Genomic DNA, 23475 nt, shown 5'->3' with positions numbered 1-23475 from the left:
ATTTTTGCCTTGTGCCTGGCACATAGTGAGCTTATAATAAATATTTGTTGAATAAATGGATGCAGGGTTTGCAGACAGATAACCTTGGATGCATATCCTTGTTCTGCCACTTGCTAGCTGTGTCATCTTAGGAAGTGATTTCACCTTGCTGACCCTCTGTTTCCCTTTCCTTATCGGTAAAATGGGGATAATAGTAGTCACATTCTAGAGCGATATGTCTTAAGACAACACAGTTCCTGGAATATAGGAGGAAATCACTAGATGTCAACTTATTTTATTACACCTTCATTCAACACTTATTTGAACAATTGTGCTAGATCAATAAATATCTTTTGGGACTTCCCTGGTGGCACAGTGGATAAGACTCCATGCTCCCAATGTGGGGGGCCCGGGTTCAATCCCTGGTCAGGGAACTAGATCCCACACACATGCCACAACTAAGGAGCCCTGGAGACGCAACTAAGGAGCCCACCTGCCGCAACTAAGATCCGGCGCAACCAAATAAATAGAATAAAATAAATATGTTTTTAATGAATGAGCTTAGATCCTAGGTCAGAAGTGGGGAGGGGTTCTCCCTATCTCCACCCTTTTCACTTGACCAAGTTAGAAACCTTGGTATGTTGTTTTCAAGCCTCCTGGTGCCTCTGATGATGAGCCTGTATAGAGAACTGCTGGAGTCCATTACTGCTAAGATCTCTTTTTAGTGACAATGTATTGATATAACTGCATGCCCAGCATTGTGCTACGTACTTTGTGCACATTACCGCTGTTAATCTTTGCAACAATCCCCCAAGGAGGTACAGTATTAGTATTTCACTTTTATTGATAAGAAAATTCACAGAGGTTTAATAATACACCCAAGTCCATCAGCTGATAAGTGGTGGCTTCAGAACCGAAATCTAGGAGCAAGTTCAAAGCCCATGGGCCTCACTATGCTATACAGTCCCTTCCAAACCCGAAGGCTGTTTCCCTCCAAATGCACTTTTCCAAGTATATACATTTCCACATAGTAACTTCCCAAGGACATCCTGGCTCTGATGATATAAATATAAATATTGTCTCTAATTGTAGTACATCAATATAATGGAATACCATGAAGCCATTAAAAAATGATGCACATATTTATTTATTGACATGGTTAAATACAAAGTATAATTGAGTGAAAAAACAAATTACAATGAAGTGTACTGTGTTCATTTATAGAAATAAATCCAACATGGGCTGGAAATATTATCTTTGGGTGAGGGGTGAAGGTGATTTTCACTTCTGAGCTTACTGTGAAAGGGTCAGGGTTCAGACTAGAAGTCAACATGCAGCTTTTGGAGGACCACTCCAAACAACAGGAAAACTGTGAAGTTACAAAGCTGTCCAGGAAGCTCTCAAGGGCCCAGGACCGGAGTTCTGGCTCTGACGAGAGCAAGGAGGAAGCATGCAAATACAGGCATGACCACCAGGGGGCAGTCGAGAGCCATCCGCAACTGTAAGTGAAGCCACTTTGAACTGGGAAGGTTTTACACCCGAGGTGTGGTGCCAGAACGTGGGAGTGGTGGTGTCTGGTCAATGCAGGAACACAGACAGAGACAAGCCCTGGGTTCACATCCTGTCTCTGTGCTCATTCACAGGATACCTTGTACACATCGGTTCTATCTGAACCTCTTCCCCCATCCGTGAGTGTAAGGCCACCCCCAGGCCCATGTAAGGATGCCCTTGGCGAATCCATGGCAAATTGCAGTGGGCAGGGCCTGACCCATGCAGGAAGCCAGGAGGACCACAAGTGCCCTGTGGGACAGGGATCCCGTCCCCAGGGCTTTGGCCTCAAGTAAGTGAACTTCAATGATTTACCCCCAAACTGTGGTCCTTGTGAGCCTGGGGAGGGCTTGGTATCTTTTCTGGGACTAAGTTGTTAATCTCAGACCACAGAGAAACGGCACTAGCACAGGTGAAAATAATGGCAAACTTTATTGGCATAAATCACAGGAATTGAAATGGGGAAAAGCCAGGTTATAAGTTTACAGAGAAAAAAAATTAAAATCATCAAATAACCATTGACCCAGAGGGTGGACTTCTGAAACCCCAGGTCCTCTAGGGGAAGGGTCACTGTAAACAGAGCAATAAGGCCTGTGGGTAGACGTGGAGACATTAGACCCGTGGCGGGGCCTGGCTGACCTCCCCAGACCCGGGCTGCTCTCAGCCCTGCCACCAAGGAGGGACCCTCTTCCCTCCTTGGGAAGCCTCCTTGAGAGGCTCAGCACACCCAGCCTCTGCTAGGAGGCTAGCGGAGTGGTCTGGCTCTTCCTCACTTTAGACCGCACTGGGACCCCGTTCCACTAACCCAGAACCCCAGCACTACCTGTCTCATCCTTGGGGGAGAGCACTCTGGGGGCTTCCTGTTGCTTCAGCGAGATCTTGTCCTTTTGCCCAGAATCCTAGCAGGCCCCCAGCCAACGACCTGGGCTCTTTTCCCCAGGGCACCAGTCTCCAGGGAGGGCAGGAAATTTGGGGAAGGGATGCACCCAGTGGAATCAACAAGACTAATGGTCCAAATCAGATACCAGCTTTCCTGAGGAGGCAGAAGAGCGAGCCCCAGAGAAGCAGTGAGAAGGCCAAGAATGTTCTCTTTGTTGCCAGAAAGTTCACAGGGGAGTGGACACTCCTAATGGCTTACTTAGGAAACAGCACCCCCAAAGTGTACTTCCCGCTTCTCCTCCCTCAGGAACAGGACGGATGAGGTTCGGAATTCTAGGCCCCAAAGGGCAAGACACCCTTAAGGCCGGTTTCAGTGAAGAGCTTGCTGGCCTGGATAGTAAGGAAGGGGTTTCAAAATACAGCAGTTTATAAAAAACAGTCCTTGTGAAGAGCTGTGAAGTTAGAGAAGGGGAGTCACAGAGCTGCTCCCAGTTCACCTGCTTGTGCTAAGAAAAAATAAAATACAAATGCTTCCCCCACTCCAAGCCCTCAGTACAAGGCAAACCCCATATACCAGAGCCACCGTGGCATACACAGGACAGTGGCAGTGCACACGGGGGAAAGGTACAAAAGGAGACGTCTTTAAAATCTCTTCAAAATCATTTTTGTATAGAGAAGTAAAAGCAACTCAGACGATATGAATTCAAACCTCAGTGTAGAAATCTATCAAAGTTGGTACAGTGTCCAGGCACGGGGTGAAACCCCACCTCACACCATCCCCGGAGAAGGAGGAAGTGACTATAAAACATTATTGCTGGAGAGGCCTTTCTCAGTAGAACCAGAGCAGTTACAGAGGTCGGGGGGCAGCTGCCCAGGCCTGGGGAGACTGGAAGGGCAGGAGGCGCACAAGGAACCTTCCGTGGCCACTTGGACACTTCCGCCCTTGGATGGATGGATGGGTGGATGCTGGCATTGTCTGGAGGGAGCTGCTGTCCCCCAATACTCTCGAAACAAGGATAATTAGGTTGTGGGGGGAGGATAAGGATGAAAAGAGGCCCCCATGTGACCCTGCCTGCCCTCCCCACCCCCACCCCCAGCTCCACTGCCGAAATATGAGTGAGAGATGGCTCCAGTGTGGGGTGCTGGCCTGGCCAGGCGGGTTCGTGGGGACACAGGTGCAGCCCTCCAGCCTCTGCCTCTGGGGAGGGTGAAGAGCTGGCAGCCTGGGGAGAGCTGCAGGAGGAGGAAGGAGGCCCAGAGGCTCTGGCAGTGGGTAAGAAAAGCAGGCAGGACCCCTCAGGACCCTCTTGCCATCCTGCACCAGCCAAGGACGTGGTTCCAGTTTCAGTCGGGTTTGCCCCTTCACCCCTGGGCGAGGCCTCTGGGTCACAGTAGCAGTTGGGAGGCTGGGCCGGGAAGCGGGGCAGAGGAAGGGATGAGCGGGCCTAGCAGAAGAGCTTGACGAAGCAGTTCTGACAGTAAGGCTTGTCGTTCTGCTCCTTGAAGGTGCCCTTGTTGAGCTGCTTGAGGCAGAAGGCACAGACAAAGTGCTCCGGGTGGAACTTCTTGGCCATGGCGGTGATGCAGCGGCCGGTGATGGGCTTCTGGCAGCCGGAGCACAGCGAGCCCCGTCGCTCGTGGTAGTGCACCTCACAGTAGGGCTGCCCGTCATGCTCGAAGAAGCTGCCATTGACAAATGGTGTGAAGCATTCCTGGAGACAGAAGAGGGGTGGGGCGGGGGTGGCAGGGGGCTCAGGCTAGGGCTGGGGGCTGAGGCAGCTCCCAGGTGATGGGCAGGAGACAGTCAGGGTCATCACACTCGAAACGATTCCCCCTTGCTGAGCATCTTCTACATGCCAAGTGTGGTGCTAAACGCTTACTGAATTCTCCCAATGACCTTGACTTGCCACTGCTAAGTTGCACTGCCTGAATTCAAACACGGGTCTTACGCCTGGGCACTTCAGCAGGTGGCTTAACGGTGTGCCCAGAAACCCTGGTGTCGAGAAAAGGGTTCCAGGGTCAAACTCTGCATCCTAGATTCCCATTTGGAGATCCAAAGGCACACTTAGGTATTAAAGGCTCTGAGAAGTCTGGCAATGAACAGTTTCCCAAACTTATTTGATCAGGGGATGCTTACTGGATCTCTAATAACATCTGGCGGACATTACCCCCCAGAATGCAGTCTGGAAACCATTGCGCATTTCCACTGAGGCTGCTAAATGCTTGCGTTATCTCATTTCACTCTCACACACCCTTCTCCCGAACGTGACCCGTCTCAGGGCTGCTGCACAGGACCACCTTGCTCTTGGTTTCTGCCAGCCTCAATACGAGCCCTGGCCCAGGACCTACTGGACTTGAAGGAGTGCACCCCCTGCCTTCTCACCTCATTAATACCCCCAAACAGGGCCTGTAAATCAGATTCAGAAAGCACAGTCAGGTAGGCCCTTCTCTCCCCACTGCCCACTCTCGGCCCCCTCCAGAGGAGGGCTGGGGGCCCCTTACCCGACACACAAAGCACTCAGGATGCCACAGGGTGTTGAGGGCCGAGATGTAGTTCTCCAGGATGGCTCGGGCGCAGCCGCCACACTTGGGGGCGAACATGTCAAAGTAATCCTTCCGGCAGTAGGCCTTGCCGTCTTTCTCGTGGAACCCTGAGGAGGGGGGGTGTGGGGGGCAGATGAGGCCTCCAGAGGAGGAGCCACCCTGACTCCAGCCTCAGCAAGGTCTCCCACCATGCCCACGCCTCCCCAGTGCTCCGGGCGACAGCGAGCGAGAAGGTACCGCTCAGTACCTTCAGGCCCAAAGAAGGCTCCACACTGGGCACAGAAGAAGTGCTCGGGGTGCCACGTCCGGTCAAGGGCTGTCACCACTTTCTGTGAAAGCAAAGTGTGGGACCAGAGCTGAGCAGCTGCCCCACTGGACAGATCCCACAGCTGAGAACCACAGGCAAGGCCGTCCTTCTGCCCCCGCCCCCAGCCCCAGCCAAGGAAAGAGTATAACACTCCCAAGATGGGGGTCTCTCCCAACCGTGCTCTGAATACCACTGAGAATTCCGACTTATTGAAGGATGTGATATGCCAGGCACACTCTGTCTCCTTTAATCCTCATGTGCAGTTGAGATCATAGGTTCTATTGTGACTCCCATTTTATAAGGGAAGAAACTTAGGCTCAGAGAGTCTAGACGTTTCCCTAACATCACACAGCAGGAGAGTGAGGGAGCCCACACTCCACTCCATTTACCTGGGCAGGGCTCCTAACCTCTGGGAGTCTCAGCAGAAGGGAATCGGGGATGAGAGGTAGCGCTGCTTAATGTGCATTAGGACGAGCCGTGCATCCGGCCTGAGTGTGAATCCCAGTTTCCTAGCAGTGTGAGCTCGGCCATGTAATGTGACCTCTCTGAGCCTCAGGTGGCACCACCTGCACCCAGGAACTCACATCCAGGATGGGCCCGTTGCAGTAGTAGCAGCGCGGAGAGAAGAGGTTGTGATAGTCCTTTTCACAGTAGGGCTGTCCATCCCGCTCAAAGAAGTTCCGGGATCCGATCTCCTCCTGGCAGTGGGTGCAGACGAAGTGTTCTGGGTGCCACGTCTTCCCCATGGCGGTCACGACCTGAGGAGGGAGGCAGGATATGGTTCAGGACCCAGGTCTGCCACAAAGCACCCTCCCAGAGAAGCCAAGGTCCCGTGCCCACCTGCCGCTCCCTCCCCTGCCCCACCCCCCCATCATCACCTGCCCCGCGATGGGTTTCTTGCAGGCCCCGCAGACCCCCTTGGCGACTGTGGCGACCCCCAGTTTGTTCAGGTCAGACTGCAGGCTCCCCAGCATGCTGTCAAGCTGGCTCCCAGGCTTTGGGGGCCCTCCCGGGGGAGAGCTGCTCCCTGTCTTCCCCTGGGCCATGAACTGTGGAGAGAGGGGAGAGGGCAGGTGAGGACATCCGGGCCTTGGGGATGGGGTTCGCAGCACCAGGGGCTCTCCCCTCTCCTGGACAGACGGGCTGATGGAGGCAGGAAGTGCAGCCCCTCCAGGGGCTTCAGAAGCCCTCAAGGTGGGAGTGGCATCTGCAAGACATTCTGGTGTCAGAGGGGCTCACGGTGGGCCTGACCGAGCCCTGGGAACACACGGCAAGCAGGACATTAAGCCCCAGCCTTGGCACTGACCCCTCCCTCGTCCTGCCCTTCAGGGCTGCTCTGGCTGCCGTTCGGAGGCCAGCCGGCCGCCCAGCACAGCTCTCCGTCCGCTCTTTGTTCCAGGCCCTGGATCTTAGATAGGGGAGGAAACAAGAATAAGAATTTTTTTTTTTTTTAATTAAGGAAGAAAGAATAAGAGACCTTGTCATCGGACCATTTCACAAAAAGGACTTTAGGATGAAATAAAAGGATGGATTTTTTTTTTCCCCTACTAGCAGTACCAAAATCAGGAGAAAAAGTCTAGAGAAAAACAACCACGAGAGAGAGGCCCAGGGAGAGATGAAGAGGGAGAGAGAGGTAAGCCAACCAAAAGGTGCAGGACTTAGGGAGGGGAAGTGATGGGGCCGGAGAGCAAGGAGGCCTCGCCAGGTACTGGGTCTGGATCTGAAGGGGGGGAATAGGTTTTGGTTTTCCTTCTGGGAATGGCTTCCTCAGATGGAGCCGGGGGCAGGACCAAGGGGCGGCAGAAGGGGCAGGCAGAGGGGAGGCCCCACGGGGAAGAAAGAGGGCAGCTGACGTCTCGGGGGTGAGAGCGTGGACATCAGGCTAAGCGAGGGTCCAGGGTCAAGGCCAGGTCTCAGGAAGGACCACAGTACCATGCAGGGCTTGTGGATGGAGGAACAGAGTGGGTGTGTGTGTGCAGGGTGGGAACACCACTCGAGCGTAAGGACAGGGACAGGCAGGGCTGGCGTCAGGGCCCCGGGAGGCCTGCCTGCATCGGGGGGAAGAGTGGGTCCTCGTCGGTCTGGCAGCCCATGGACCTCACAGAGTGGGGCGCAGGAGTGGGCGGGGTGGGGCCCTGCACACCGTCTTCCCGTGGCCCCGCCCCAGCACTCTGGACCCCGAGGGGACCTCGAGGAAGAGCCGAGGGCCCCAGGGTGGAGGAGGTGGGTGGGCTGGGCCGGGGAGAAGAGCTGCTGGCCGAGGCGTCTTTGCGATGCTGGAGCAAAGGGCTGGGAGGAGGAGGAGAAGGCAGAACAGAGAAGGTTCTTCTCAGGGGAATGGGAGAGCCAGGAGGGAAGACAACCTGGGAGGAAGAAGAGAGGGAGAGAGATGAAGGCAACGGCGGAGGAAACATCAGCTCAGCAAGCAGGGGCTCCCTGGGGCCCTCCCACTCTGGCACCAAGAGTGAGGCTGGCCTCACAAGGCCACGGGATGCAGGACCCCCCCACACGCCAAACTTCCCCTCTGGCCGCTGCTGGGGAAGAACTGGAGGACCTCCGCCCTGGCCCAGCCCTGGGCACCTACTCACTACCTTCTCTACCAGCTGCCCCCTAGCCCGCCTCCCACACGGCTGCACAGTGATGACGACGCCCTCGGTCAGCCAGTCCTCGGCAGAGGCCCCCGTGGCCCCCTCGGCCTCCTCCACCTCCGGCTGGATGCCCAGCCGACCCTGCAGCTCCGCGATGAGCCGCTCCTGGGACGGGGTCCTGCTCAGGGTGGCGGGGTCCAGCCGGCGACGAGGGGAGGGCTCCCGGGACATGGGGTGAGCGTGGCCGGTCTCCCGGCTCCTCCTGATCATGGAGCGGATCTGAGGGGGGGAGGGAAGCTGTCACAGGCCACTCTGGGCTCAGCAGATGCTGCTCAGTCCACACTCAAGAGCCCCCAGGAGGGGTGGGCAGGACCACACCACCAGAGAAGAGCCAAGCTGAGCTAGGGTGGAGGCAGGGGGCAGAGCAGACTCCCTCCAAGGCAGCCCTGACCTTGGGTAAGACACTTCACTTCCAAGGCCTCAGCTTCTCCATCCTTGAAATGGGGTAACGGTATTTTCTCAGCTGCCTTACAGGGTTATTACAAGAATTATTTGAAAGAATGTAAGTGGACATTCTTGAAAGGGCATAAGAATTTCCCTTCCTCCCTCCCTCCCTTCCTTTTTTTGATTCGTAGTAGAAAAAATGCGGTCTTTCCTTACAGTAAATCCTTCAACCAGGATTTTTTTTTTCCTTGTTTACATTATAACCTACTTGTTTCTAGCAGTTTGGTTATTTTTTTTTTTTTTGGCCGCACCGTGTGTCATGCGGGATCTTAGTTCCTCGACCAGGGATCAAACCCGTGCCCCCTGCATTGGGAGCGTGGAGTCTTAACCACTGGACTGCCAAGGAAGTCCTGGTTTGGTTATTTTTGTTGTTGTTTTATTTTACTTTGTTTTTGAAAAGGGCCTAAAATTTTAATCAAGAAGCGAATAATAACCGTTAACGTCAGCCACGGCTTACTGGGGGACCGTGTGCTATGTTCTTTCTAAGCACTTTCCAGGCATTACTTCATTTAATCCTCTGGACAACTCTGGGGGAAATGGTCTATTACCCTCATTTTAAAGAAGAGAAAACTGAGGCCGGTGGGGGCGTTGCCCAAGGTCACCCAGGGAGCAAGTGTTGGAGGTGTGGTTTGTATTCAGTTCTATCTGGTTCCCAAGCCCATGCTTTTCACCACTCCACACACATCCCATCAGGATGTCAGGGGAAGCTCATCTGAAGGAAAAAGCCTTAATCAAGCAAGAGGCAGGGTGCCACTAAGAGAAATTCCAGGGCCCAGGGAGCTCCGCCGGCCCCACAGAGCCCACTGCCCAGTGCTGGTTGTCAGGGTCTCAGGCCACGGCATCTCGGAATCGGCTGCCCAAGCAAACATGCGCAGAGTGGGAGGCTGCATGCAATTAGCCAGGCGTGGTCCACGTGCGGCCTGCCGGGGCCATGCCTAGCAGCCGTGCGAGCTCACGCCTGCCTGGCCAGAGGTGGAAATCCTCTCCGTGGTGTTGGATGTGTCCACGACCACAGCCTGTGGAAGTTCTGGCCGTTCCCTCCTGGCCTCTGCAGCGGCTTCGGTGGTGCCCTCTGGCCTCCTGGGGGTCTCGGGCCCCTGGGCTGGCCTGACCAGGCTGCCCACCGTGGGCGTCTCTCCACCTAACTGCTCCTCCTCAACTGGGGCAGGGCATCTGCTCTCTGGCTTCCCTGGCTCTGGCCTTGCCCTCTCCTTCTGCTGTCCACGTGCCTTCGTGAGACTCCAGGTATCCGGGAAGATAGCCTGACGGTCCACAGCCATGGCGGCTGGCTCGATTACTTCCTGGAAGCTGGGCATAGCTCCCCGGGGGAACTCAGGCCTAAGTGCCTCCAGAGCCCACGGCCACTCCCATGTGGCAGCCACGGCCTCTCCCGGGCACAAAGGGTTGGCCGACAGCACTTGGGGTTCCCCAGCCTCCTGGGGACCTGTGCACCCAGCGTGGGGTAGAGCGTGGCCGGGAGGCACCCTGGAGAGCTCACTCACCAGGCTAGCGTTTGGTGGGTCCCTCCAAACGCTAGCCTGGCTCTCTGCACCCAGTGGCCCCAAAGAACTCTCCGTGGAGGGAGACCTTGAGTTGGGGGTGTCAGGCATCTCCCCAAGGCCAGCCAAATCAAGCCAGCTGGGGGCCACATTGTCCTCAGTGCAGAGGACCTCCAGGGTGTGGCCGTGGCCTCGAGGGGAGGGTTTCCTAGGGGGTGGCAGGAATACAGAGGGCCCAGGAGGAGGAGGAGGAGGAGAAAGTATGTGGTGTGGGGATGGAGCTGAGTTGGGCAGCAGCCTTGGGGAGCTCAAGGCCACAGCAGAGGAGCTGGTCTGGAGGAGGAGAAAGACAAAAGACAGAGGGGAGAGGAGAGAGAGATGGGAGAGATGAGGAAGGAAGCTCACTGCAAGGGGCAGGCTGGGCCTCAGGGCTCTGAGAGGCCCCGTCTACACTGACCAGACCGTCTACACTGACAAGACCAAGGTGGTGGTGAAGCTGAGGCATGAGGACTGGCCCTGGAAGAAGACCCAGCCCCCAGAAAGGTTTTCCTGGGCTTCATATCCCTGGCTCCCATCAAACCCAGGCAGCAGAAAGCAGCTTCTGAGCCATGCCTGTCGGGCACCGCCCCCCGCCAATCCGAGTACGGATGAGGGAGAAAAAGCTAAGGCGAGGTGGAGCACGGGGAGGTCAGCCCAGGCACCAATCAAGGGACAGGCAGCCACAGGCAGCTCTCGGCTCTGTCTCTCCCAGACAATCCCAGCTCTCCTACATCCCCCGAGACCTTGCTCCAGGGGCACAGTGAGAACCAGCGCAGCTTCTCAAGGGATCTCAGAAAAGCAGCACAGCCTAAAGGGTGCTGGGGCAGGGCTCCCTCGGGCCAACTCCTGAGTCCAATGTACTTGCTCCTGACTGTGGCCACTCAGAATCACTGGCACATGAGGGCCACAAGCCCAGGCCGCTCCCATCCCCCACCTCCGTGAAACCCCAGCCGAAGGGAGGTTTGGAGGCACCAATGGGGCCAAGAGCCGGCTCCCCTCCTCCGATTCCCTAAGCCATGCCCCCGTGGAAGGGTGGAGTGAGCAACTGTTGGCGAGTTCAGTCACCATCAGTCCCCATCAAAGCACTGCATCCTCTAAATAAAACACCTCGGGTCTGGAAGGCCTGGGGAGGCCCAGCGGGGAGGGGATGGGGCGCCTCATGCAGGACTGGCCCAGTAGCCTGATGGGTGAGGTTTCCCAGAGAGAACTTGTGGGGACTCAGAGGCGCATGGAGGATGGAAGGAGGATGGCGAAAGAGGCCTGTGGATTCAGGAGCCAGAGGCAGAAAGAAAGGATGTGTTGAGGACAGCCAGCCAGCGTGGGAGATGGGGCTCCAGGGCAAATGACCTCTCGGCACAGGATCCCACGCGGCCCAGCAGAGCACCCCCTCCCCTACCAAGAGCAGCCATCGACACAGGGTCCTTTGTCCCAGCCTCCTGATCCCTCGCCTGGGTGGCTGGGAGCTGAGAGCACCCAGGGAGGAAGGAATGTCCTGCTGAGCACGTCCTGCCTTCACAGGCTGAGAGGCAGCTCAGTCCCCACGTGGCCGGCCTGGCCCTCCCTCCCCCCTATCCTGGCAAGGCCAGGGCACTGCCTGCGGGGTCCCGGGCTCCGGGCGAGGCACCCAAACACGGAGGGGCCAAGTTCCAGCTACTCATGCTGAGGTACAGGAGGGGAAGGATGGGGGTTCTGAGGGGCCAGGGCAGGAAAGAGGGACCTCAGGGCACCTTAAAATCCGACAGCGAGGCCATCAGCTCGTCCAGCTCCCTGGTGGCAGAAGAGGCGGAGATGCGTGTCTGCTGCTGGCTGGAGGTGACTCGCTGGGGGCTGCTCATCTCGCCCTGGTTCACAGTGATGGCGGGGCTGCACGCAGGCATGGCATCAGCGGGGACCCCAGAGGCCAGCCCGTGCACCCCCAGCATGTCCCTCCCCTCTCCAGGGGATCAACAACTCAGCTCTGACACTGGGGTCCTGCCACCCCCAACCCCAGGGAAGCCCACCAGCTCCCAGTCTCTCCTGGGGACCCATCGTTGGAAGGGGCTGCTGTCAGCCAGCAGGACAGAGCACTGAGGTGAGCTGATGGGAGAGAGGCGAGGGAAGCTCAAATGGCACCTTTCCCAAGAAGACCAAGTCCAAGCCTGCCTGTTCAACAAGCCCCAGCATCCTGTGTATCCTCCACAACACTGCACGTACATGTGAGGTTGTTCCAACAACACAGTAACACCAAGGAGAGATAAGACTCGGTAGACACTTACCATGGGTCCTGTGTGCACGTGCTTTACGTGTGTTATTGGGTCTCACCCCTACTGAGGTAGGTGATCTTATCCCCCTTATCCCATTTCCCCTTATCCCATTCTACAGATGGGAAAACAAAGGCTTGAAAGACAACACTTAGAAAGTGCACAGCCAAGATGTGAACCCTATTGTGTGGCTCCAAAGCCTGTGCTGACAGCTGCTGGGCTACGGGTGCCCTCAGCGTGCACAGTGTCTGTCCTTCCTGATGGATAGTGGCTCGTTGAAGGCAGGCGTGGTGTCTGCGTGACTCGCCACCATCCCCCAAGGCCTGGTGCAGGGCCTGGCAAACAACAGGCACTTCAGAGGGAACGGGTGACACTGGGGATGAGACGGCAGACCCTGGAGCACGGGACGGGCTGGGCGAGACCTTCCCCTGCCTGGGAGGGCCCAGTGGAGACTCACACGGGGCTGGGCACAGAGCTCTCCAGCTCATCCAAGAGACTCTCCACGCTGGGCCGCACGTCCTCCAGGCCCCGGCCTCCGTTCCGCTTGGGCTTCTCTTTGGTCAGTGACCCAGCTTTGACACCCAGCGGGCTGTTATTCTCTGGGATGCCGTAGTGGGGGCTCAGAGCCCCAGGCAGTGGGGGGCTTGAGTTGGCCTCATCTTGGGAGAAGGAAAAGAGAAAAGCTGCTCAGCCCTGAGCCCTGCAGGGATCGAGGCCAGCAGGTGGGCCTGGTGGGCCTGACCTAGTCCTACCTGCAGGGAAGCCTGGGGGGTTATGCTGCACGGCGTTCAGCTCCAGCAGCAGGCGGTCGAGTTCAGAAAGGTTGCTGCCCAAGGAGGAGCTCATGACGGTGGGTGAAGGCTCAGCTGACTTCTGCTTGTTGGGGAAGCTTTGAGAGGCAAAGGGAAGACCTCGGTGAGAGACGCTCTCCAGCTCTGGCAGCCCCCAAATCCTCAAGGAGAATAAGGCAGAGGGGATACAGCGTCTCCACCGGCCAGAGGACGGAGAGCGGGGAAGTGATGTGGCAAGAAGAGGGGAGGAAGGAAGTCTTGCTTCAGCTGCTGAACCTTCCTCAACGCAGGGCGATGTGAGAGCCAGCCCAGCTGCTGCAAGGTGACGGCAGATAAGGCCACCGGGCCAGTTGAGAGGCCTTCTGCCGTCTAACCCAGTGACCCCTGAGGCAGAATCCCCCTCCCCTCCAGCGCTGTGCCGTGCCTGTCCGTGGCCTCAGTGGCCTCTGCCCACCGATGCGCAGGATTCCCAAGCAGGGGGAGGAGCTGGGCAGTACCTGTACACGTGCTCTTCCTCGCCGGCTCGGGGACACGGAAGGCCGATGCCGTCCTGGGGGTTGGAGGCACTGGAAGTTTTAGCACTGGAGCCGTACACGGGGGACGGGGATGGAGGCTGCAGGAAGGACAGTGCTCAGAGCCTCCCCGGGGAGGAAAAGGAACAGCCCGAGTCACCCCCGGAAGGCTCCTGCTCACAGCCAGTCTCACCAGGGAGTTTCCACACTCTGACCAGGAGACAGGTGATTAACACTTGGTCACTGCCCCCTCACGTGGCAGCGGCGGGTGGGGAGAGCCAGACGTTTCCTGCCTCTTCTCCCCACTTCCCTGATCGCTGGCTCTCCGAGCCACTGCCAGACAAGCTCCTTGTGCCCTGAAGCTGACTTCCGAGCCCCTGTCCCCACCTTACCTGCTGGTGGATGAATCGGGAGGTGCTGGGCTGCCACTGGTCTAAGGGGTCAAGGACTGTGCCATTGAGGGCCTCGCTGGACGGGGGTGGAGGGACAGGGGGTGGCACGGCAATCTCCTGGTATGTGTGGTTTCCTGTTGGGTACGAGTAGGGGGTCTCCTCAGACAAGAACACAGGCCGTTTGGAGATGTGGGAGGTCGTGGACTCCAAGTCTGCCAGCAGGGCGTCTGCAGAGAGAAGGCGCGGGGACCGGGTAAGAAAACGGATCCTGGGGACTAAGTCTCCAGTGGCAGCGCCCTCCCTGCCTACACCCAAGAGTTAATGACTTCTGAGCACCTGCCCCGCCCATGGGAGAAATGACCAGCCTCAGGTCAGGAAGGTACCAGCCCAGACCAGCCTAAGAACAGCTCCCAAAGCTCTTCTCCCCAGCCAAGAAGAAGGTTCTCTGGAGGCTCCCGGGGCCACCCTGAGGGCTCTCCTACCTCTGGGAGCCGGGCACCTGCGTTCCCTCCCGACAGGGCTGTGCAGCTGGCTGGCTGGCCGGCCGGGAGTCAGAAATGCCTGCCTGGAACCCGCACTCTGACTCCGCAGGGCAAGGCGGAGAGAACGGGCGGGAGGAGCCCCACGTCACAGGGAGGGGCCTGGGCACTGCCAGGTCCCACTTAATTTCCAAGAGCTTAAGCCCGCTCAGCCCCCAGCCTGGAGGGGCCCCTGGGGTGGTACCTGCCCTCCTGACCAGGTAGAAGCCGAACCTCAGGCTCCAAGCTCCTCCCGAGTCTCGGGGCTGCCGGTGAGGAGTGTGAGGGACAAGGCTGGTGCAGTGTTCACCCCCCTCACCCACCGTCAGCAGAGAGGGGCAGGACTGCTCTGTAGGCTGTTTCTGCGGAAGCCTGGCAAGCAGCCTGGCCCCAGAGGCTCCAGGGCCCAACTATTCTGCTTTTAACAGCAGCAAGGGAGCCGAATCAGCCCACAAGTGCAAGCTTCCATTACCCTGGCACTAGGCAGCCCACAGGGGGCCCTGCATCTCCCCAGTCCCCAGACCAGAAGGGTACAGCTGGAGGAGTGGGGGCAGGAGCTGCTGATCCTGCCCTCCTGGGACCCTCAACAGCCCCACAGCCTGGCCCTGCATGCCATGCCCTCGTTCCTGCTGTGCCACGGACTATTTCACTCTCCCCCCACTGCTGGCCTGCTGCAGTGGGGGAACTCGGTCCCTGGCCCTTGTGATAATAATCACCAGAAAGCAATGGCTGGATCATGGCCGTTTACTAGTTAACAGGCACCGTGTTGGGCACGTTGCATACGTGGTCTCAGTTAATCCTCCTAATACCCCATGAAGTTGGAATTCTCACCCTCCCTTTACAGACGGAGAAACTGGCTTCAAGAGGTGATGGGACTGGCCCCAAATAACAAAGCCAGTAAGTGACAGGACTGACTCCTCAGAGGCCCCAAACCCGAAAAATCTGCCCTGCAAGAGGCTGCTGTGATCACAAGATGGTGCCAGATTTAAACAGTACAACTTCCTGAATGACGGGGCCCAAGCTCTGAGGGCTGCCAGTCTGATCCTTCCTGGTGGCCCTGTCCCCAACCCCACCCCTGCTCAAAGGAAGTAAGAAAGAAGCAAGGGCCTCACCCAGGGCCTGGGTCTGTGGGCCCACACCTCCCAGCTACGTGCCCTGATGTCCTACCCCCAAGGCTGGCAGCACCTACCCCAGGCTCCTACCCAGCTGATCAGAAGCTTGTTCCAAGGCCCGGGATGTCTCTGACTTCCAAGGAAGGTCAGTTCCTGCAGCCCCCGACTCCTCCAGGTCCTTTGGAAGAAGTTTGATTTCCTATCTCTAGCAAACCGGAACTAGAGGGAGTCTGTGTGTCTAGGTAACAGTGGAAAAGGAACCAGTGTCCAGGGCCAATCCCAGTGGCCTCTCCACGGCCACACCTGCTGCCTTGGCTTCACAAGGCGTCCTGGCTTCCTCTGGGCCCAAGCCAGCAGGAGGGTTGGGGGTCCCTCCTTCTCCATCATGGGCAGAGCCAGCCCCCAACACGTGCAAGTCCAGTAGGGGTAACAAGGGCAGCTGCCATGATTGAATGCCCACCAGGTGCCAGGAGTTTCACCTGTGTCACCTCTCTTCCTCCTCACGATACCACTAGCACAGATGGCAAAACTGAGGTTCAGAGAGGCAGAGGCACATCTCCACACTGCCTGAGCTGGCTGAAGTGACACCACTGGGACCTGAACTCGGGTCTCTTGGGCTCCACTCAATAAAAGACAGATGGTTAAGCTTCCTCGTCAAACCTTCTGAGCCAGGGACACCACCAGCCTCTGCACCAAACACCTTCTCCCACCTCACTCATGACCTGACTCCAAGTCTGGCTCATTGGTTTGTGGACGGATTCTGGTTTATGATTTAAACAGGCTCTTTTCAACACAGATACATCTGTTGGTCAAAAGGACCAGTCCTGGGGGGTGGAGACAAAAGATCTGTGGAGTCGAGCCAGACCTGAGTTCAGTCCCAGCTCCTCTACACTACCCACAGCCACAGAGCAAATCACGTAGCTCCCCACCTCACAGCACTGGCGTGAGGTTTATATGGGATAGCAGATGCTATAGTACACGGGAAGCTGCAAACACCACATCTCATTTGCTTTGTGAAATTCAGAAAAAGATTTTCCTCCAAGGAGGTCAGGTTGGGTTGCAAAGTGCTGACTTCTCCTAAGTCCTCTATGGGTAGGATCTGGGCAAGACAAGAAAAGGGCAACCTTGAAGAGAAAAGCAAAAGCAAAGTAATAAAGTAACATTCAAAGGGAAACATTTGGGGACTTCCCTGGTGGTCCAGTGGTAGCGAATCCACCTTACAATGCAGGGGACGTGGGTTCGATCCCTGGTCAGAGAACTAAGATCCCACATGCCGCGGGGCAATTAAGCCCGCGTGCCACAACTACTCAGTTCGTGCGCCTCAACTAGAGAGCCCACGTGCCGCAAACTACAGAGCCCACGCGCCCTGGAGTCTGCGCACCACAACTAGAGAGAGAAAACCCGCATGCCGCAACTAGAGAGAAGCCCGCGCGCCGCAAAGAAAGATCCCGCATGCCTCAACTAAGATCCAACACAGCCAAAAATGAATAAAATAAATAATAAATCTTTTTTAAAACACCCCAAAAACAGAGTGAAACATTTGTGGATGTCAGAGAGCGGAGGCACACCACTGTCCAAACTTGTGTCTGAGTGAGAGTTAGGACACGCACAGCCACCGGTGCTGCGGTGTAGCTTCCTCCTCTCTCTCCATCCTTGGTCTTTGCTCTGTGATAGACAGGACTTGGTGCCACTGTCCCACCAAACCCCTCACACGCGCCTCAGGTGAGAGCCAGGAATACAGGAGGCACGGAGGAGTACTCGCTGGCCTCTACTTTGGATTCCTATGGGTGCCGAGGCCTGCTATCTTCCCACAGGCTGCAAAATGGTGATGGGCCAAAGTCTCCTTGCAAGCTCAGCAAACTCCTCCCCAGCCTGAGTAAACAGAGGTGGCAGATGGAGTCCACTTGCAGTCCACAGCGGGGGCGGGGGTGGGGGGGGAAGGTCCCCAGTTTTCAGCTAGTTACTGCCTGGTGCCAGCTCTGAATACCCTAGGGGCAGGCTCAGGATTCCTTCTACACATACCCCGAAGAAGGTGTCAGAGAAAATGGTGCCGCTGGAACACACCCTCTCTCCCACATGTTTGGAGGATGGCTTCCATACACACAGAAGCAGTAAGCAGTCAGGGCTCACTCATTCAGCCTAAGGAAGGCCTCAGACTTCCTCAGCATCGCTCCACTAAGCTTCTGGGTCCAGGCCTGAGACCACCAGAACAAGTCAGAGTGACTAGGACCACCCTAGTCACCCTGGGGAAAGAGCTCTCTCTGGGGCTTCCCAGCCCCTTTCTGGAGGAAATCACCCTAGATTCTGCAAGCGTTTTGCCTCTCCAGACCAGTGGATGCAGGCTCTGTCACTTCCATCCAAGAAGAGGGAAAGCCCAGGTCTCTGGGAGTCTATCCAGTGTATGTGTGGAGAGGGAGAGTTCTCCTTTCGAAACTGGGGACGGGGGAGTTAATGCACAGTTTCCAGTCCACCAGAGGCAACCAGCTTGTTGTGCCCTGGCAGCAAAGGGGTGCGGACCGTCCTCCGCTGCCCGCCAGAGGGAGCTATCGGCCCATCGGCTCTCCGCCACGGGGAGTAACCGAAGGTAACCTCATGCAATCACGGAATTTTAGAGCTGGGGAAGACCCGGGAGCCCCCAGCCGGCCATGGGTGCACCGGGAAAGTTTCAGTGCCAGGGAATGCCTGACTGAGCTGGAGGGACGGTGCAGGCTGTGAGGAGGAGCACAACGGCGCCGGGGGGCCAAGCCTCTGGGCCGTGCCTGCATCACACATCATTTGAAGGCGTGACTCAAGAGTGACACAAGAGACAGACACATGCCCTAGCTTCCAGTGCCCAGTGGCTGCACCTAAGCAGCCACTCAGAGGGGCTGTGGCTTCCACTGAGAGGCTGCCCAGGGGCAAGCGGGCAGGTGGGCACAGCGCACGGGGCCAGGACAAGGTGAAAGGCCCTTCCCTGGGCCCCAGCAACCACCAGCCGAGCACAATCCTGAGGACGGGAGGTGGTGGGGGGAGCCGCTGGCTCTGCAGCCCTGAGGGGGTTAAGACTCAGGTGTCCAGGCTCTCTGCGCTGGGAGGGAGGAGACTCGGGGGCCGGTCGGGCTGCATTCCAGGGCAAATGCTGCAGCTGCGCCCCTCATATTCCCAGACCAGCTCAAGGCACCCAGGACAGAGGGAGCCCCAGGCGCCCTCCCATCCCCAACATAGGGGATCTCCGCCAGACTGAGGCTTGGGGACCTGGGCTGACCCACAGACACATGGCACCCAATAATAAGTTAAAGAGAATCAACTAACCACCTCCACCTCCACTCCGAACTGGAGTATATAGACAAGTCAAGCCTCTTTCACAAGCCCGGCTTCCTCCTACCCAAGCCCGGCAACTTCTTAGTATGTGATTAAAGACTATCAAGATCAGAGGCCTATGGGCTTCCCTGGTGGCGCAGTGGTTGAGAATCTGCCTGCCAATGCAGGGGACACGGGTTCGAGCCCTGGTCTGGGAAGATCCCACATGCCGCGGAGCAACTGGGCCCGTGAGCCACAACTACTGAGCCTGAGCGTCTGGAGCCTCTGCTCCGCAACAAGAGAGGCCGCGATAGTGAGAGGCCCGCGCACCGCGATGAAGAGTGGCCCCCCGCTCGCTGCAACTGGAGAAAGCCCTCACACAGAAACGAAGACCCAACACAGCCAAAAATAAACATAATAAATAAATAATAAATAAAAATTAAAAAAAAAAAAAAAAAAAAGATCAGAGGCCTAGAGCTGGATGGACGCTAAAGAGAGTGAGATAAAGGGCCATCCAGGATCCCTCAAATGTGGTGGCGGCGGTTGGGGGGGCACGGTTACAGATTTCATTCTCCCTCCCAGGCTCTGAGGACACGAGATGTTAGAACTCATACAGGGGAATTCTGAGTCACACAAACTCTGCTCTGTGGCCAAGTTGCCCGTCCAGGCTGCTTAACTGCTCTTGTACCTCGGTTTTCTTGTCTGTCCAATGGGAATTCCACCACCTTACTCACAGGAGTAAGGATTACACAAGAGAGTGGATATAAAGTGCCTGCTTTAGCACAGTCCCTGGAATAGAGCACACACTCAGTAGATGGAGATCCCTCCCAGAGAGATGGTTAGCCCTGGAGGGGAAGGAGAAAAGCGCTTCAACATCCTGAAGGCAAAGGATGTTGCAATCCTAGATCATCAGTTAGGAGCACCATCCTGGGGAAAACAAAGTCACCATGGAGAAGCCTGCCCAGCAGATCTTCATGATGGGGCAGGTACATGTGGGGCATCATCCCATCCCAGAGTTCACAGGCTCCCCTGCCACACCAGCGCTAGGCTGATCTAAAAGAGGTAGGGTCCTTTGGCCACCAGGAAGGCCCCAGCTTGACGTGCCTTATATTCTTGATACCTAGCCTAGAAGACGCCCACAATAAGAACAAGACTCAGCTCACCCACCTTTGTTCTGCAGGCCAATGTAACTCAGCTTTCACGGCCGAGGCAGGTGTTTCCTTGGGAGCTGAGAAGCAGAAGGAAGGTGTAGCAAACACTGCCCTGAGAGCTCTAGCACAGCCATAAGGGACTGCCATTGCACAAGGCCTTCCCAGGCCAGGGCCAACTGTCCATTCCCTCCATTTATGGTGAGACCCAGACTCTCACAGAGACAGCAGCAGCTTGGTGAGTCCCTTCCCCACCAGACCTGGAAAAACCCAGCCTTTCAGCTTGCCTACCCTACTGGGTTCAGAACTGTGGGCAAGAGAGGTTTCGGCCCCCCTGCTGACCACCTGCGCAGCCCTGGTGGCCTCAAGTGTCAGAGGAGAAGCTGCCCAGCCTCCTTACAGCTGCCCAAGCTCAGTACATAAGCAGTGAGCGGGGCTCGGCCCTTCCTAAGGAAGGAGCTGTGTAAACAGCAGGACCGGCTCCCCTCTACGGGGATGGTCTCATCTCAGCCCCTTTGCTGAGACTCTTCCAGATTAGGAAGGAGAGCAGGACGAGAAGGCGGGTCTCCCCCTCCCCCAGCCCTGAGCACATGAGCAGTTAGAGCAGAGGTAATCTAATCCAGGGCAGCAGGGCACTTTTACATGGTGAGTAACTCCCCAGGAATGGGGAGCCGGGTATATTTATCCTGATAACTGTCCTGGGAGGAAAGACAGATCTGTGAACAGTAAGGGCCAATCTACAATTTAGGCCAGATCTGCTCTGCACTACCCAGCCCGGGGACCCGGGGCCTGGCCACTGACTAGGAACTCGATCTCCTGAAGGGGCCTCCCCTGCCAATCTGGGTTCTTGCCAACTGACTGCCTCCTCTCCAAGAATGAAGGGGCCCTGTCTATCTTGCTTGATGCCATATCCCCAGCAGGTAGAATGAATGGCTGAATGACAGCGGGACTGTGAGAACGAGGAAGATGGGGAAGGAGCCGTGAACAGAGAAAGTAGCCAGTGCCAGGATGCTGTGATTCCAGGCCCAGCCTGCTGGGTGCCTGTCATCGGGTCGGGCATCTTCTCTAGCTGTAAAACGGGCAGAACCCAATTTGTTCCCATGCCTGATAGCAAGCCCTGAGGAGGAGATAACATAATTTCGGGTGAAATTTACACAGAACCTTTCTGGAGCTCTTCGGAGTTTGTCTAAATCCAAGATATTGCTATTATCTGAATCCCAGACAGCGAACTGCTCTCCCTAAGGGGATGGAGGAGAAACAATCAATACTGTAGTGTCATTTAAATATTTAATAGCCGTGCCTGGAGGTTATGAAGACTCAGCCACCGTTCTCCTTCGCTGACTCATGCCTCACTCAACAGGAACTGCCATTTTACTCTCAGCCCTGAAGGAAGTGTGGGCTGGGGGTGACACACAGGAAACCAGGGGAGACGGCCAGGAGTCTTCCAAGATGCTGCTCGGAGAGGTGGGAGGCGGCCCTTTGGAGAAGGCGTTTCTTGCCTGGGCTTCCCACATGCCTTAGGAGGGCGGTTTCCTGTCTGCCCTTCCTTGCAGGGGCTGACACAACATGAGTGTGTAGGCAGGTTGGCTCTCTTTACTGGGTGCCTGGCTGGCGCCCAAGGTCACAGAGCACAGGTAACCAGAGACACGAGAGAATAAAGGCAGAAAGGCAACTCCAGAGGTCACGCCGAGCTCCAGGCAGAAGCCCAACTGTGCCAGGCCCCAGCTGCACTGGGCACCCACACAGGACCCCCCAGTGACCAGGCCCTGGGCCACGGCGACTTCCCCATCTGATGGGGCTCCAGCAGGTTAAGCAGCAACAGGTGGGAGAAGCCGCCCAGGTATACTTTGCACACCTCCACCCCCTCCCCAAGACGGGCACAGCAGCAGGTCCAGGCTGACTGGACAGCGGAGTCTCGTTTCTGTTGTAAATAACTCGTCTCTGGGTCCAGGATCAGCGGGCCCCACCCTCCCCCAGAGGGCCCAGAACCCCGTGGACGCATTTCATTGGTCAGATTTCATCACCTCTTCGGGTCACCCAGAGACTCTGGACTCTTTTAAGGTCGTGTCTAGGGTCCAACTCCAGGCCCACCCCGCAGTTCCTTCAAAGGGTAAAACGTGGATTTACATACAACAAGATAGACAGCCTCGAACCCAGGCGGCTCAGGGGCTGGAATTTTTCTCAGCTATTCCAAATCCACCCAATCCATTCCTGCAATCTGGGCTCTTTGTGGCAAGTCGGTCTGTTGTGGAGCAGGGCGGCTCCGGGGGCCTCTCACCCCTGCTAATCATCAACAGAGGTTAGGAGGGGCTTAGAAGTGAGTCATCCGCCCTACAGAGACCCAAACAGAAAGTTCAAAAGTTGGCCTGTTCCAGGAATGAGCTGTAGTCTTTTCCCGATGTTTGTGGATTTCATAGCACTACTTACCCCCTCTTGACCAGTCAAGCTCTGACTAATGAACATGGCTCACGGTGGCCACAGGACAGGTCCGTTCTTCCCCATCTCCGGCAGCTAGGCCATTTCCTGACCGCACTCTCTCTTGCCGGCCTTCCCCGGTTCTCCTATAGCACCTGTGATATCCTGGGGCCCTCTTCCAGCTCCCCACATGTCACTGTCACCAAGTACCATCAGTTCTTCCTTCACGGGGCCTCTCCCCTTTACTTGCCTCCCTTTCTGTCACAGGAAGCCAACAACTTAGACTGGCATCCGAATCCACGCTCGGCCCCTTCTCGAACTCCCTGGCAGCGCCTGCTCTGCGCTCCCCCATTCTAACCCTTGCAGCAGACGCCAGCAGTGTGAACTTGAAACCTCACCCCTTCTGTGCGCGTCCACTAGACCGCTTGCCCTCTGAGGGCAGGAACCTCCTCCCCCCTTGCTAGATCCACAGCACGAATACCCTCATGAGCTTCTCGGGCAGTGACTGGACGTTTGCCAAGCAAAAGAGAGTCAGAATACTCAGCCACCATGACCCTCTCTGCCTACAGAACGAGATCGGAACCCCTGGGGTTGGCGTTCTGGTCTTGAGCCTCTCAGAATACAGCCCTGACTGGCCTTTACCTTCTCGGCCCGCCCACTGCAACGTGCCTCGCTGGCCAAATTGGGCCCCCTCTTCCCTTTCCCCAGCAAAGTGCCTTTATTCATAGCACTGAACATGCCTCCCACCCCCTTCATCTACAGGGATATCCACACCCCCAGGGGGAGCGTGGAGGCCAGGGGCACAGGTAAACCCAGGACACCTTCTGAGGATCAAACTGACTCAGAAGCAAGACATTGAAATCACTGCATTAAATTAAAAGGCTACTTTATGGAGTTAGGTGCAAAATGCAAATGAATTGTAAGATAAGAACTGAGGCTTCAGAGAGACCTTTTGCACATGCACATGGGGGCTTAGGTGACATTTAAGCAGCCCCACAAAGCCATCCTGTCCATACCATAGATCTGTCTTCCCACGCGGCGTTGGGAGCTGGGACAATCACACAGCTCTCTCTACACCCCTCCTGGCATCCCAGCCTGCATGGCAGCGTGGCCGAGTGGAAAGAACGGGCCTCCAAGTAGAGAGGGGGACAGGTTCAAATCCACACCACTCACCAGCCTGG

At 56.6% G+C, this 23475-nt stretch overlaps 1 protein-coding gene across 16 annotated transcripts in view; it reads right to left on the bottom strand.

Annotated features, from left to right (window-relative positions):
- Nucleotides 1-1940: 1940 nt before the first annotated feature.
- PXN (paxillin) overlaps nucleotides 1941-23475 on the bottom strand; it is a 43934-nt gene continuing 22399 nt past the window's right edge. For 2 of the 16 annotated variants that reach the window (XM_082417394.1, XM_082417409.1), the window contains exons 2-15: nucleotides 13823-14049; nucleotides 13416-13531; nucleotides 12880-13016; nucleotides 12585-12786; nucleotides 11615-11750; nucleotides 9306-10181; nucleotides 7846-8124; nucleotides 7306-7620; nucleotides 6564-6665; nucleotides 6136-6306; nucleotides 5842-6015; nucleotides 5198-5279; nucleotides 4909-5057; nucleotides 1941-4118 (exon numbers count right to left, since the gene is read on the bottom strand). In XM_082417394.1, coding sequence (XP_082273520.1) covers nucleotides 3852-4118; nucleotides 4909-5057; nucleotides 5198-5279; nucleotides 5842-6015; nucleotides 6136-6306; nucleotides 6564-6665; nucleotides 7306-7620; nucleotides 7846-8124; nucleotides 9306-10181; nucleotides 11615-11750; nucleotides 12585-12786; nucleotides 12880-13016; nucleotides 13416-13531; nucleotides 13823-14049 — 3233 coding nt within the window. In that variant the 3' untranslated portion in view covers nucleotides 1941-3851. Of the gene's footprint in view, nucleotides 4119-4908; nucleotides 5058-5197; nucleotides 5280-5841; nucleotides 6016-6135; nucleotides 6307-6563; nucleotides 6666-7305; nucleotides 7621-7845; nucleotides 8125-9305; nucleotides 10182-11614; nucleotides 11751-12584; nucleotides 12787-12879; nucleotides 13017-13415; nucleotides 13532-13822; nucleotides 14050-14304; nucleotides 14326-15529; nucleotides 15631-23475 lie in introns of those variants that run through there. The other 14 variants (XM_082417408.1, XM_082417395.1, XM_082417396.1 and 11 more) reach the window with 14 other exon arrangements.

The sequence above is a fragment of the Balaenoptera physalus genome (assembly GCF_965194825.1).
Source record: "Balaenoptera physalus genome assembly, chromosome: 12".
In the NCBI taxonomy this organism is placed as follows: domain Eukaryota; kingdom Metazoa; phylum Chordata; class Mammalia; order Artiodactyla; family Balaenopteridae; genus Balaenoptera; species Balaenoptera physalus.
The sequence above is the reverse complement of the archived record's forward strand: the minus strand, read 5'-3'. Positions and strand labels throughout refer to the sequence as shown.